General features: G+C 38.6%; 1 protein-coding gene across 4 annotated transcripts in view; it reads left to right on the top strand.

Moving 5' to 3' along the window:
* Positions 1 to 15,369, top strand: part of LOC145344898 (structural maintenance of chromosomes protein 6-like) — a 92,651-nt gene that overhangs the window by 39,345 nt on the left and 37,937 nt on the right. For all 4 annotated transcript variants that reach the window (XR_013887002.1, XM_080192191.1, XM_080192189.1 and 1 more), the window contains 3 exons: positions 3,332 to 3,510; positions 9,814 to 10,015; positions 12,676 to 12,790. Coding sequence is in view for 3 of the 4 variants with exons in the window: in XM_080192191.1 (XP_080048317.1) it covers positions 3,332 to 3,510; positions 9,814 to 10,015; positions 12,676 to 12,790 (496 nt within the window). In the remaining variant the exon portion in view is untranslated. The remainder of the gene's footprint in view (positions 1 to 3,331; positions 3,511 to 9,813; positions 10,016 to 12,675; positions 12,791 to 15,369) is intronic.

Below are 15,369 nucleotides of genomic sequence, written 5' to 3'. Positions count from 1 at the left end.
AGTGTTCTTTTCCCTTAGAAACTCTGAGGGGTAAAACTAGCAGAACCATCCAAAGTTAGTGATTTAAATCACTTTTTTGAATGATTCCCAGCCTAGCACAATTGTCCAGAGGAAGTTATCCCTTCTGAACAATTGCTGGGTAAATCCTTATATGGGAATTTCAAGAGTGCATCTTTGGACTACTCCCCAAAAGCAACACTGGGGAGCCAAGAAGTAATGGCCCATTGTGTCTGTAATTCAGGCATACAATTGACAACTTATCAGTATATGCAACACAAAAGAAATGTATTTATGAAAATATGAAACTTTAACATATTTTAAATTCACATATGATAATGCTTTGTAAAAAGGGCAATGTTGAGTGGCTACATTGACAATTGAATTTGTGCTGTTGAGCTAACAGAAGATGCTTCGAGATTTCCATTGTGGTCTTAAGTAGATCTGGAATCATGGAAAATCTCGGAACTTGGAAGGAAAAAGCGAAGCAAATTTCTAAATATTGTGCATGTTATTTAATGAGGAGAAAAGTCACATTTTTAGTTTTAGGGCTAAAACTCATGCATCATTCAAATGGAGGTCTCACACAAATATATTTTCTTTTAGAAAATTCCCATTGGTCTTTTAATTAACTGGGAAGCAGATCCACTTGAAGACTGTAGTGTATGACTATGACTTGTTGGCAGGTTATCCTTAAGGTTTTGATATCAAACTGTTAAGCTGTCCTCTTAAATATTTATGGAAAGTTAATGAGACTTGAATTGGCAGAAATCTGTTTTCTAAATAAATGGAAACAAATTCTCAATTGTACATGTTGTCTGGGGACAAAGTATATTGTTTTGCGGCAGGAATAAATTTCCAAGAGAATGCCTTGCAAATAGAAGCATAAGTATGCCTTCAGTCTCTCAAACCCACTTCACGAATCAATAAGGGGAGCGATGCCTTAGTAATATTATCACTGGACTATTAATCCAGAAACTCAGCTAATCTTCCGGGGATCCAGATTCAAAACTCACCACAGCAGATGGTGGAATTCAAAGTGAATAAAAAATAACTGGAATTAAGAATCTACTGATGACTATGAAACCATTGTTGATTGTCAGAAAAACCCATCTGGTTCTTTGATGCCCTTTAGGGAAGGAAATCTGCCGTCCTTGCCCAGTATAACCTACATGTGACTTCAGAGCACAGCAATGTGGTTGACTCTAAACTGTCCTCTGAATTGGCTAAGCAAGCCAGTTCCTCTCATGGGCAACAAATCCAGTGATGCCCATGTCCAATGAATGAATTTAGTAAAAAAAGCTGATCTGTGACCTAATTTTATATACTCGTCTATGCCACTTATACCTTTTGTTATTGACTTTATCAATCTCTGATTTAAAATTTGCATTTCATCTACTATCAGCTGCTATTTGCAGAAGAGTGTTTCATTTTGTACATAGAAGTTCTTCTAATTTCTGAAAGTTTGGCTGCAATTGCTTGCTTTTGCCCCTGCCCAAGCGACAGAAACTGTTTCCACTCATCCTCCCTCCCCACCACTCCCAGCCGCCATCCCTCCCCTATCTTTTCTTGGTAGCTTGAAAACTTTGACCAATCACACCTTAGCCTTCTAAATTACTGACAAACTGTAGTTTTTGTAATCGTGTGTCATAATTTAACCCTTAACATTGAGTTATAAATTTGGAAAATTGCATGGCGCTCCATCGAAGACTTGCGTATCTTAATAGTGGTACCCAGAAATATTTATAATGTGATATAAGCAGGGTTTTAAATAGCTACAAAATGGCTTCTACCCACTCACCTTCAGAATCTCTAGACATGAAGGCCATTAATCCTTTTTGATTCTCTTCTGGATCTGTTCATGACACTTTACTGATGTAGGTGTCTGGGCCCCTAGATTCTTTGGACCTATTGCAACTGGCTATTGGTCCAAAGTGGATGACCTCAATTTTAAAATTTATTTTCTTTACTTTTGCCCATTCTCTTCATCTAGCAATGTAACTTGGTAATTTTATACTTTAATATACATTGCTGACTGTGCCCCCTATTTTTGTGTCATCGGCCAGTTTGGCTGGGTGATCTTCCATCTAAGTTGCTAATAAATACAGTGAACAATTGAAGTCCCAACATCGTGTCACAGTACCATTGCTGCTTCAGCGGCAGGGACCTGGGTTCAATTCCAGCCTTGGATGACTATGCACAGTTCTGGTCATCCTATTTTAGAAAGGATATTGTTAAACTAGAAAGAGTGCAGATAAGATTTTCTGGGATGCTACTGGAATTGATAGTTTGAGTTATAAGGAGAGGCTGGATAGACTGGGACTTTTTTCCCTGGACTAAAGGAGGCTTTGGGGTGATCTTGTAAAGGTCTATAAAATATAGATAAGGTAGATAGTCTTTTCCCGAAGGTAGGGGAGCCTAAAACTAGAGGGCATAGGTTTAAGGTGAGAGGGGAGAGATACAAAAGGATCCAGAAGGGCAATTTTTTTACACAGAGGATGGTGATTGTCTGGAATGAGCTGCCAGAGGTAATAGTGGAAGCGGGTACAATTTTGAGTTTTTTAAAAAGTATTTAGACAGTTATATAGGTAAGATTGGACTAGCTTAATGGTAAAAACTGAGCAGCACGGACAAGTTGGGCCAAAGGGCCAGATTGCATACTGTAAAGCTCTATGACTCTATCGATGTATGGAGTTTGCACGTTCTCCCCACGTCTGCATGAATTTCTTTCAAGTACTCTGGTTTCCTCCCACATTCCAAAGACCTACAAGTTGGATGGATTGGCCGTGGTAAATTGCCCTTTGGTATCGGGAGATTAGTAGGGTAAATATGTGGGATTACAGGGTCGGGGTGGGATTGTTGTCAGTGCAGGCTTGATGGGCTGAATGGCCTCCTTCTGCACTGTAGGGATTCTACGATAATCTATCTTTTACATATCCATACTGGCTGTCTGTACTCAGCTGAAAATAGGAAACCAAGATCACGCGATCTATGTTGAAGAAATACATGAGTGTATGTTCTGATTTTTGCAGTATACGATTTCCCACATTCCGTAAGAATTCCAATTTATTCCCTTTATAGAATATGCTATTCTTTAAATCCTGGTAAATCTTTTCCCTTCACAGGACAGAAAACAGACAATTTGTTCAAGTTCAGTATGTTAATAGAAGCAGAAATGTGCAAGTTCAATAAAGAAGCAATAATTTTATTAGATGACTTTAAAACTTGGAATCGTTTTCAATAAATTTGTTTTTCTGTGACACTATTAATTTTGTATTCAGTTGTGTATATGCATGTTGCAGCTGTAACATTGGCTCTTACTGTATATCCTTAGAGAAGAAGAAAAAGACGTGAAACAGTCTGCTGAATCCAGGAAGGAACGCCTCAAAGAACTGAAAGCTAGTAGAACAAACCAATTGAAACGATTTGGAGAAAACATGCCTGTGTTACTTGATGCAATAGCGGAAGCATACGATCAGGGCCGCTTCAGGCATAAACCAGTTGGTCCTTTAGGTAAATTTCAATAACTTATTATATGGGTTATCTAAGCCAAATAATTTCAAACTGATTTGCTTTGAATCTCTTGTAATATGTTCATGTAAATTTTCAAGATTTAGTGTTGTATGTTCTGTAGTTTTAAGCTAATTAAATTTTAATGATGAACTTGTTTGCTATACCATTTAGGTATCATGTAGCCTGATAGATTTTAATAGATTATGATGGAATGTTCTGATGCATAATTTAGAAATTTATATTCAGACATGTTTCAGTGAAAGCATAGAATTGTAAAGCGAGAAGAAGACCCATCACATTTTTACTGCATCTTTGGCAGAGCTATACAATTAATCTGCTCTTTTCCCGTAACCTTATAAATTTATTCCCTTCAAGTTTTATCCAGTCCCTTTTGATCCAAGTGTAAATTGGTCAAACTTAGTTTTTAACATGAAAAACAGAGTAACTACCCAAGAAATTTAATCATCATAATTAGAAAAAATGAGAATTTACACTGAGGAAAAACTGCTGTAGCTGTCATTTTGTACTTGTGTATTCAAATTAAATAATTTGCTGTTAGTTTTTTTTTGCATTTGACTTTTGGTATTTGAAATGTTGGCTTCTATTCCTTCACCTCAAGGAAAAGCTACTCCAATGCATTTTGATTCATTTATATATCTATTGACGTTTCTTCACTTTATTGTGCTCCTGCAATAATGTTTCTATAATAGTTTGTGACACTCACCATCAAGTCAAAGCTCTGAACTTTATTATGTGACTTTCCTAACAACAGTCGGAATACATTATGTTTACTAAACCTGATTCTAGAATGATTGAGCCTCCTCAATTTGCATCTGTTCCATTTGCTTTCTTTTCACTATATACTACTGACCAAATAAAGGCAAAATACTATGGATGCTGGAATCTGAAACAAAGACAGAAACTGCTGAGAAACTCAGCAGACCTAACGGCATCTGTAGAGAAAGAATAGAGCCAATGTTTTGAGTCTGGCAAAGGGTGATCCAGACTCAGAATGTTGCCTCTATTTTCTACCCACAGAAGCTGTCAGACCTGGTGAGTTTTGCTAGCATTTTCTGTTTTTGCTACTAACCAAATAGTTAATTTGGAAATTTATAATGTAGTACCCAGTCTGCCTGCCTCTACGTATTCCCAGCAGAACAGCTTGCCACTTGTTGTATCTGTCTAGTCCTTCTTAAACATATTAAACCCATATTCTCAGTCTTGGAGATGAATCATGTTCAAAATATTAAGCTGCCATAACAGTCTGGATATCAGTCATATTGCAAAGCTCTCCAGCATTCCCATTTAGATATCTCAATAATTTCTGAGATCATTCTGGTATTGATGTTATGAAGTGATCTTAATTTTAGTTTGCTTGATTTCATTTATCTCCATTAACAATTTAAATCCAAATTCACTGCCTGACAACCCACCTGTGAAACACTGCATTGAAGAGCTAAAGGAACATAGCATCCTGTTCTTCCATTCGTTCCAATTTTGTAACTTGCTATATTTGCAAAAATGCAAATGTAATTAAAAACAGATATTTGTCCTCTGGGTTGCTTCTCGCGAGTTTATCTAATTTAACCACCACCACGCTCAGTCAGGTGTCTTAATAAAGACAAGATACATTATAACAGCTGACCTCTTTTGAGATCAGAATGTCTATGGAAACAATAAAATATGAAGTTTAAATAGTCAGCAGGTCTAAAATGATTCACAATTAAAATCTTACCTCAACTGAAGCAATAATGTTAATTACCAACTCACTTTGCTGCTAGTCATATTTCTGTAGTTGTATTATCTGGAAATTATTCTGTAACAAATGGGTCAAACTAAATTTGAAGGTGCTTTAAAAAGAAGTAGACTAGAAACCCAAAATATTCTTCAATTTACAGTTTCTAATTTTAGCGAATCATTATAGCATTGCAGGGGGTGTCCCAACTTGAACACCGGTTTAAGGTGGTGTATAGCTTTGTTTTTGGAGACAGTGTGAGGGGTCATGTGAAATCCCAGTGAAAATAAGTAGTCCAATCATTGTATAACAATTATTAAAAGCCACAAATAAATCTACAATTAAGTACATGAATCACTAAACACACAGTTTATGTAGAAATTACCCCTTGTTCCAAAACATATCTGCGAGCACTGAACTCCTTAAGACTTCCCCCTTCCCAAACAACATTGAAATTAGACAAATCTAAGTCAAATCCAGCTTCTAGTTACCACACAGTACAATGCTGAGGATCAAGTTTCGGAAACATATTTTCATTGTCCAGCAAAGATATTTAAACTGCCTTCATAAAGGTTTCTGCACTACCGTTGTTTTGGAAGTTAGATGCTGGTGTAGCCTCCTCGTTATGAGTTGTGGACTGATCTCAGGCTGTTAGAAATAAACTCACCTCTTAACTACTAGATGTAAACTGTCCTGCCTGCTTCTGAGGGTGCTGGCAATTATACCATTCTTCCTTTTTGATTCTTAATTCTTTATTTGGCTGTCTGCATCTTTCAAAATCCTGGACTCTTAAAAATTGAATACCTCCACTGATCGCTCAATCATCTAGGTAAGTTGTTTCCTACTAATAGGGCAATTTCGTTCTGTCTAAATGCTTGCCCAACTTGTTCCTGGAAAAACTGATCTTTTGAATGCTGATTACTGCTATCATTAGACAGATTTCTCCCTGTTGCAAGGCGGATTGCATCCCATCATAGAGGTTTACAGCATGGATACAGGCCCTTTGGCCCAACTTGTCCATGCTGGCCTTTTTTTTAAAAAAAAACCCTAAGCTAATCCCAATTGCCTGCATTTGGCCCATATCCTTCTATACCAATCGTACTTACGTAACTATCTAAATGCTTTTTAAAAGATAAAATTGTACCCGCCTCTACTACTACCTCTAGCAGCTTGTTCCAGACACTCGTCACCCTCTGTGTGAAAAAATTGCCCCTTTGGACACTTTTGTATCACTCCCCTCTCAAGTCTATGCTCTCTTGTTTCAGACTCCCCTACCTTTGGGAAAAGATACTGACTATCTACCTTGTCTGTGCCCCTCATTATTTTATAGACCTCGATAAGGTCACCCTTCAGCCTCCTACATTCCAGAGAAAAATGTCCCAGTCTATTCAGCCTCTCCATATAAATCAATCCATCAAGTCCTGGTAGCATCCTAATAAATCTTTTCTGCACTCTTTCTAGTTTAATAATATCCTTTCTAAAATAGGGTGACCAGAATTACACAATATTCCAAGTGTGGCCTTACCAATGCCTTGTACAAGTTCAACAAGATGTCCCAACTCTTGTATTTAATGTTCTGACTGATGAAACCAAGCATGCCAAATGCCTTCTTCACCACTCTGTCCACCTGTGACTCCGCTTTCAAGGAGCTATGAACATGTACCCTCGATCTCTTTGTTCTGTAACTCTCCCCAATGCCCTACCATTAACTAAGTCCTGCCCTCTTGCAATCTAACAAAATGCATCACCTTGCATTTGTCTAAATTAAACTCCATCTGCCATTCATCAACCCACCAATTGATCAAATCCCTGTTGCAATTGGAGGTAATTTTCTTCACTGTCCATTATGCCACCAATCTTGGTGTCATCTGCAAACTTACTAACCATGCCCCTTACATTCTCATCCAAATCATTAATATAAATGACAAATAACAGTGGACCTAACACTGATCCCTGAGGCACACCACTGGTCATGCCGTGGAGATGCTGGCATTGGACTGAGGTAAACACAGTAAGAAGTCTGACAACACCGGTTTAAATCCAACCAGTTTATTTGATAGTAAACTCACAAGCTTTCGAGGTTCCCCTCTTCGTCAGGCGAGTGAAGAGTTCTGGCATCAGACAGAGCATATAAAGCACAGACAGTTTACAGATTATTGATTAGAATGTGAACCTTTACACGTAACCTGCTATTCAAGTCTTAAAGTGGCTTACAGTGTGAGTGGAAGGAGCACTGATCACAGGTTAAAGAGATGTGTATTGTCTCCAGACAGTACAGTAAGTGAGGTTTTTAAGTGAGGTCTTCAGGTAAGCATTCTCCAAGGCGGCCTTCACGACACACGACAACGCAGAGTCGCTGAGCAGAGACTGATAGCCAAGTTTCGCACACATGGGGATGGTCTCAACAGGGATCTTGGGTTCATGTCACACTATCTGTAACCCTGTGTTTGTAAAACCTCACTTACTGTACTGTCTGGAGACAATACACATTTCTTTAACCTGTGCTCAGTGCTCCTTCCACTCACATTGTTAGCCACTTTAAGACTTGAATAGCAAGTTAGGTGTAAAGATTCGCATTCCAATCAGTAATCTGTAAACTGTCTGTACTTTATATGCTCTGTCTGAGGCCAGAACTCTTCCTTCACCTGACGAAGAGGGGAACCTTGAAAGCTTGTGAGTTTACTGTCAAATAAATCGGTTGCACTTAAACCTGGTGTTGTCAGACTTCTTACTGTGCTCACCACTGGTCATAGGCCTCCAGTTTGAAAAACAACTCTCTACAACCACCCTCTGGCTTCTGTCAAGAAGCCAATTTTGTATCCATTTAGATACCTCACCCTGCATCCCGTGAGATTTAACTCTATGCAACAACCTACCATGCGGTACCTTGTCAAAGGCCTTGCTAAAGTCTATGTAGACAGCATCAGCTGCACTGCCCTCATCTATCTTCTTGGTTACCCTTCAAAAAATTCAGTTAAATTTGTAAGACATGATTTTCCAACTCTCAAAGCCATGCTGACTATCCCTGATCAGTCCTTGCATCTCTAAAATCTCTAAATGCTTGTAGATCCTCTCTCTCAAAATACCTCCCAACAATTTACCCACCACAGTTGTGAGGCTCACTGCCTGTAGTTCCCAGGCTTTTCCCTGCAGCCCTTTGTTTAAAAAGGCACAACGTTAGCCACTCTCCAGTCTTCAGGCACCTCACCCGTAACTATCCATGATTCAAATATCCCAGCTAGGGGACCTGCAATTTCCCCCCTAGCCTTCCACAACGTCCTGGGATATACTTCACCAGGTCCTGGGGATTTATCATGCCTTATTAAATTATTGTTACTCGACAAATCCATGACTAGTGACCCAGATGCCATTCTGGAAATGCATGCAGTGAGGTCCCTAAAAAATGGTGACTAACCTGGTTAGATTTGATGTAAATAATGTCACAGGTTTGTACTCAGATACACTACTTAAAAGGGCCAACTTCTACTGCATTCATAATTCAGATAAGTTACGTAAACTTTTAAGAATGGGTTTGATAACTGGTTGAAAGAAAGAGGAGTAAAAAGTTATGGGAATAGGCAGGCATGTGCAATTAGGGTTACTGCTTACATGAAGGATAAATGATAACACTAGCTAATTGAGTTTAATTACCTATTCCCATATTTCAATTTCTGTTTACTTTGGTTATGGCCTGAGTACTGTGAAACCCATTATCTTCTTATTGTGCAAACTTGCATGCTGATCTCTAGTAGTTTGGAAGAGTTATTGAGCTGATCAAACTCAATCGCTCATGTCCCAGTTTTGACGATTTGAATTTTGAATGTGACCTAATGTTTCTTCCTGCACTGCTTGAACACACTTGCTGCTCTGCTACTTTGGTAAATACCTGTTTTTGGCCAATACATTTGGAGTGGCTTGTTTAACTGACTTTAAAATTATGTTGATGCTTCTAACTATGCTTGATTACTAACAGTGGTCAGTTAATAAGATGTGTGGTAGATCAGAATTATCTCTTGTATCTTTTAAATATCCTTCATTTTTTAAAGGCTTGGATTAATGCATCATTTATTTTTGTAGTTACTGATATCACTTTGGTATCTTGCTCAAGTGCTTATTTACATCAGCTTGGTCTAGGAATGTAAAGTCATTTGGCAGCAGTGCAAGTAACTCTGATCCTTGCTTCACCTGATGCTTTCGTCTACACTTTTAAGAGAATTGCTGTATAATAATCAGTGCAAAAACCCTGTTTAATTTTCACTTAGCTTAGGATGCTGAGGTGAAACGTAGCGTTCCTACTACCATCCAACCACTGTTCCATTCTATATTGCTCAGTGACGTGTAGTGCAATGCATCAAGCCAGTAAAGAGCTTTAAAAATGACTGCTTGAGTTGAGTGGCAATCTAAAGTTTTATTTTTTCCATTGGGCAATACAAGCCTTTTAATGTAAACAGCTATGGTTGGGATAAATGTGCTTGGGAATATATTATACTGTATATTAGGACATAACCATATAAATTTAAAAATAGTGAATGTTAGTTGGTGTGTAAAAGTCTCATTTAATTGTTTAGGTGCTTGCTTCAGACTGAAATATCCTGAACTGGCTTTGGCAGTTGAAAGTTGTTTGAAAGGACTACTGCTTTCATTTTGCTGCGATAATTATAGAGATGAGCAGGTGCTGCAGACTTTGATGTTTCGATATTTCAGTTCAGGAAGACGACCACAAATTAATGTGTGTGAGTTTTCAAATCAAGTGTACAATGTAAGAGACAGGTATGTTTCAAGATTCTCAAATGTTTAATCTTTCATTAAGATGTTTTTACACAAAAAACCTGTACATAAAAGCATTGTATGTAATTTATATTGTTTACCCAATATTGAGTTCTCTGTCTAAAATATGTGCATGCCTACTTTTTCAGTAAAAGTAGATATTTTTAAAGCCTCATTGCTTTACTGTATCATACAATAGCTGTGGCTTGTCCCATTTGAGCCTTTGGTATAAATTTCAGAGAAAAGAGTTATGCTGCAGCATTCACTCTTCAACGTGCTTCATGTCCGTCTGTTAAACTGTTGCCCACACACTTAAGCATGTAGAGAAATGATTTGCGTGCAGATGCCTGTGTTACTGATAATGCAATTGGGTGATTTTGTACATGACTGTGGCAAAGTTTATAACATTGTCAAAATATTGCTGAAAAAAGAAAGACATGCTATCAAAGCTTTGAGTTTTACTCACAATTTGAACAACAGATAATGCTAACTGTTGCATGCTGTTACTATGCAACAGCAACACGAGTGATATTCTCCACTTACAGAATACTGCATCAAGCCAAAAATGATGCCTGCCTATCTTTCACAGTGTAATGCGATATATGAATCTCAGTTTCAGTGATGCCAGGAATATTGACCATACGTCCCAACGACTGGTGGATCATATCAACTCGCACTTCCCTTTAGCAGTCTGCAACAGGCAAAGTACTGACTGTACGCAACCACTCAGAATATAAGGGACGATTCTCTCAAAAGAAACAAAGTCTCCAATGGGTGGGAAAACGGGAGATTTTCCTGCCAGCTTTTTGGGCATACATAGTTGAATGAACCTCTGACACTCTGTGCATCGCGAAGTGCTGAAAGGGAATTCATGCTAATAAGGGAAGGCAGGGCCTATTTCAGCTCATGAGGCCAGCATCAGTGCACTGAGAGGGCCACCACCCATGTGCTGATCTGTCAGTGGGGAGATGGGTGCACGCACACTGGGCCCACCAATCAGCCTTCTGATTGCTTCCTAGACCCCGTCCCCCTCCTGATCACTGGCTTCCCAACCACACCCCCCACCCCCAAAATTGACAGCCTCCATGACTCTCCCTCACCCATATATCCAGCCCTGATGGCTCGTTCCCTCCCTCCCTCCCAACAATAACAATAACAGGAAGGCGAATGGGATGCTGGCCTTCATAGCAAGGGGGATTGAATATAAAAGTAGGGAGGTCTTGCTGCAGCTGTATAGGGCATTGGTGAGGCCGCAACTGGAGTACTGTGTGCAGTTTTGGGCGCCGCACCTGCGCAAAGATATTTTGGCCTTGGAGGGAGTGCAGAGGAGGTTTACTAGGCTGATACCGGAGTTGAGGGGGTTGAGCTATGAGGAGAGGCTGAATAAACTGGGCTTGTACTCGTTAGAGTTTAGAAGAATGAGGGGAGATCTCATTGAGACGTATAAGATGATGAATGGGATGGATAGAATAGAGGTGGAAAGACTCTTCCCGCTCAAAAAAGACAATAGGACTAGGGGGCACAGCCTCAAGATAAAAGGGGGGCGGTTTAGAATGGAGTTGAGGAGGAACTTCTTCACTCAAAGGGTGGTGAATCTCTGGAATTCTCTGCCCGTTGAAGTGGTGGAGGCTGCCTCGCTAAATATTTTTAAGACGCGGTTTGATGGGTTTTTGATAGGAGAGGGGATTAAGGGTTATGGGGAGAGGGCGGGAAAGTGGAACTGAGCAGCGACAGATCAGCCATGATCTTATTGAATGGCGGGGCAGGCTCGAAGGGCTGGATGGCCTACTCCTGCTCCTATTTCTTATGTTCTTAACCCCACCGATCCGTAATGCAGAGTGCGCAGCGAGTGCCTTTCTCCCCCGAGTAGGCCTCATCCCCCACCTTGGTGCCCACTGGGCAGTGCCAAGCTGGCAGTACCAGCGTTAGCAAACCCAGCAAATACCATCCCAGGCTGTGTATTTCAATATAGTAATTGGCTCGTGCTGATTGCCAGCACAACGCTGATTATGACCAAAAAAACAGCCTGGGAGTCTCTCAATAGGCTGGAGCCCAGTTGCAGGTCTGGCTACCCTCGTCCTCCTCCTTCTCTCTGTCTCTGTCTCTCTCTTTCCCCCTCCTCCTCTCTCTCTCTCTCTCTCTCTCTCTCTCTCTCTCTCTCTCTCTCTCTCTTCCCCCCCACCCCGGCTTGGTTCATTCCCTAGGGAAATATCTTAACCAGTCAGAGTTGACTTGCCTATTTTGAATTTGAAGGAAGCTGGATAGTTAACTGTTCCATGCTCTGTTCTCCATAGCAATGCCTCCACCGATCAAAGTCCACTTGCCAACCAATCAGCACCTTTTTCTTGTGTAATATAAATTGTCTTCCTGTTTACTGTTCTTGTGAGCAATCCTGATGAGTGCAAGACGAAAAGCTTTGATAACTTATCTTTGTTTTCATCAATACTCAAGTTCTATGTTATCAAATTGTCAAAATGAAGGCAAATATCTTGTTTCAATTCTTTATAAACTATGTAATTATATTGTCTTTAATAGAAAACAGCACTTCAAGGCTGTCATAATCTGTAAAATTCAGTATTCTTCACTCTTTACACTTACTGTTTTCAAAGCTTATTGAGGGAGGCATTACTAAAATAATTAAAAATGTATATTTTCTCTTTAAGAGCTGTTCATCATCCAGATTTCCCAACAGTTCTTGATGCCTTAGAAATAAGTAATCCAGTGGTGGCAAACTGTTTGATTGACATGAGAGGCATAGAAAGAATTCTGTTAATCAATGTAAGTCCTCCTTTTGCCATTTTCTTTTCATCCAATTTTAGAAGTGACTGTGGTTGTTTTCAAGTTGAAAAATGATTGAATTGACCTCCATAATGCAGCAGACTGAACCACAGCTATTTATATTTTGTTAAGAAGCTTGTTTCATCAAATATGTAGTGTATTGCTTCCAAGTATAATTCCAAAGGTGCAATTTGTGGTTAGAGTACTCCATTTGACCAGTTGTGTACTTATTCAAAACTTTGATTTGTTTGTTATGTTCATCTATAATCTAAGAATTCATTAGAAAATGTCATCTTTTCTTCAGTGATCTACCAGATGAATTGTTTGAAGGCTCACATATTGTGGTTGAGTGCTAACAACTTCAAATCCATAATATTCAAATTACAGGAGCCTGCTTTGCTATCTACCTAATCTCTCCAATTATAATAAGAGAAATAACTTTGTCTGCCAAAACAAAATAAGTAAGTGTAGAGCATTGGTAACATGGAATCAATTTGTAAATGGATTTAATTAGCATAATTGAAATGTCACTCAACATAAACTAGCCTTTTGAGTATCTTAATAGAACAATTGCTTATTTAATTCAGGACAAATGCTCAAATTTAGAAGCTTATTTCACTTTTAGTTCTGTCATTTAATAATTGAATTTCTGCTTTCAGTATAGGTGCCACTTCAATGATATCATTCTTTAGCATTTCTGATTATTTTCTCATTGTCCAATGTAATTTGCGGAATGCCAAACTCAGAATTATCTGGATTTACTTCTTTACCAACAGCTAACATATCCTGTTCTGCTTTTCTTTCTTATCAAAATATCGTTTTAACATATTAACATGACAGTTTGAGTTTTCTTCTATCTAACGTTCTTATCAAATAGTTTCCCTCACTCTTTTCGATTTGATAAAGCCCACTAAACCTTGCTTTTCAAGGTTCTCCTACCTCGGGTAATAATACTAATACTTTCTCCTCGTTATCAAAACTATAATTTTTTTTGATATCTTCTTTTCTCATCACATGCTGTGTCACCTTTAAATGTGTCTAGCCAATTTATCAGCCTTAGTTAATCTCTCCCTAAAGTTTGACACATAGTCCAACGATGTAGAATCAGAATACTGACTTACTATTTCCCCTTGATCAACTTAAGTCCTCTTACTTCATGTCCAAAAATCAGTTTGAATGGACTGAATTTATTTGATTCATTAGGTGCATCCCTAATTGTAAAGAGTGCAAATGGAATTCCTTTATCCCAATCCTCTGGACAACTTTGTGTGTCCAACTTTATTATAATGAAAGCATTTAAGGTTTCTGATCTCTCTTCCACCCTCAAGTTTCCTTTTTAACCTAACGCAAACTGTCTGTACTATCTAAAACGTGACTTCCTTTGTCTTGACCACCTGTTCTTTTTCCAGTTTCTATCCCTCACAGATTGAAATTGAGGTCAAAAACCAAACCTTGATTTGTGACCTAATTCAAAATCATCTGCCATTTTGGCTGCTAATCTCTCAGTTTTAACTGTTTGTTCTTTCATGTGAGTTCTCACTATGGCGGGAAGTGAATTTTTAAATTCCTCCAAAATAACCATTTCCATAAGATCATCATATGTTTGGTCTATTTTTAAGACTCTTATCCACCTATCAAAGTTACTTGGTTTGATTCTTTCAAATTTTATACATGTCTGACCACTTCTTTCCCAGATTTCTTAACTTCTTACTGTCGACTTCTGATTCTAGTTCCTATGCACTCACGATGGCTTTTCTCATCTCCTCAGAATCCTTGTTGCAACTGTTTATAATTGAAATCTAGTCAATTCCGATGATTCAAACTGTGTCTCTGGCAAATTTTAAAAGCTGCGCTATCGCTGAAATTATCTCTGCCTTCCTTGTCTTTTCAGGTAATGTCAATTATAGTTTGTTCGCCAACTCCAAAAGCTTTGCTTTAACCACCTTGAGTAACCTTTTCCATACCCAGGAAATCATTAGCCACTGAAAGAGCCACTTTTTCACAAAGTTCTCCCTAGTTAAACTAACCGAATGCAACATCTGAAAGAAAGCACCACTTCCCTAAACTCACTGTCTTTAAGTTCAATAATCCCAAGCCAAACAAGGAATTATACTTTTTCATCCTGACAGGAGGCTCCAATTTTTGTTAGGGTCCGAACCAGAACCCCAAGGAATATTATGAAGCCAGACTGGACCGTAACAATTTTTCTATTTTGGCATAAATAAGGAAAAGATACTTCCTTTTAGGAATGATTCCACTGAGAAGGTAGAGATTTTTATAGTGAAGCTAACTTTTTTAATAACACCGTTTAAATATAATTCCAACAAATGAAGCAGCCTAACCATCAACAATTGAACAATATTTAAAAATGAAAAGAAAACTTTAATTTCTGACATCACTTTTTCAGTTCCAAATAAGCAACATTCCTCTTACAAATTTAAATGCCACTTTAAATACAGCTAGTGATCTTAAATATACTTGCTATAATGAGTGTAGACAGACATATAGCTCTCAAAGAGAGATGGATTTCCAGAAACCAGCAAAATCCTTCTAGCTTCAGCTGCAAACAAAATGCTTTC

Source organism: Carcharhinus amblyrhynchos, chromosome 7, assembly GCF_965287045.1.
Source record: "Carcharhinus amblyrhynchos chromosome 7, sCarAmb.v2.hapA, whole genome shotgun sequence".
In the NCBI taxonomy this organism is placed as follows: domain Eukaryota; kingdom Metazoa; phylum Chordata; class Chondrichthyes; order Carcharhiniformes; family Carcharhinidae; genus Carcharhinus; species Carcharhinus amblyrhynchos.
Note: the sequence above shows the minus strand (reverse complement) of the source record. Positions and strands in the feature narration are given on the sequence as shown.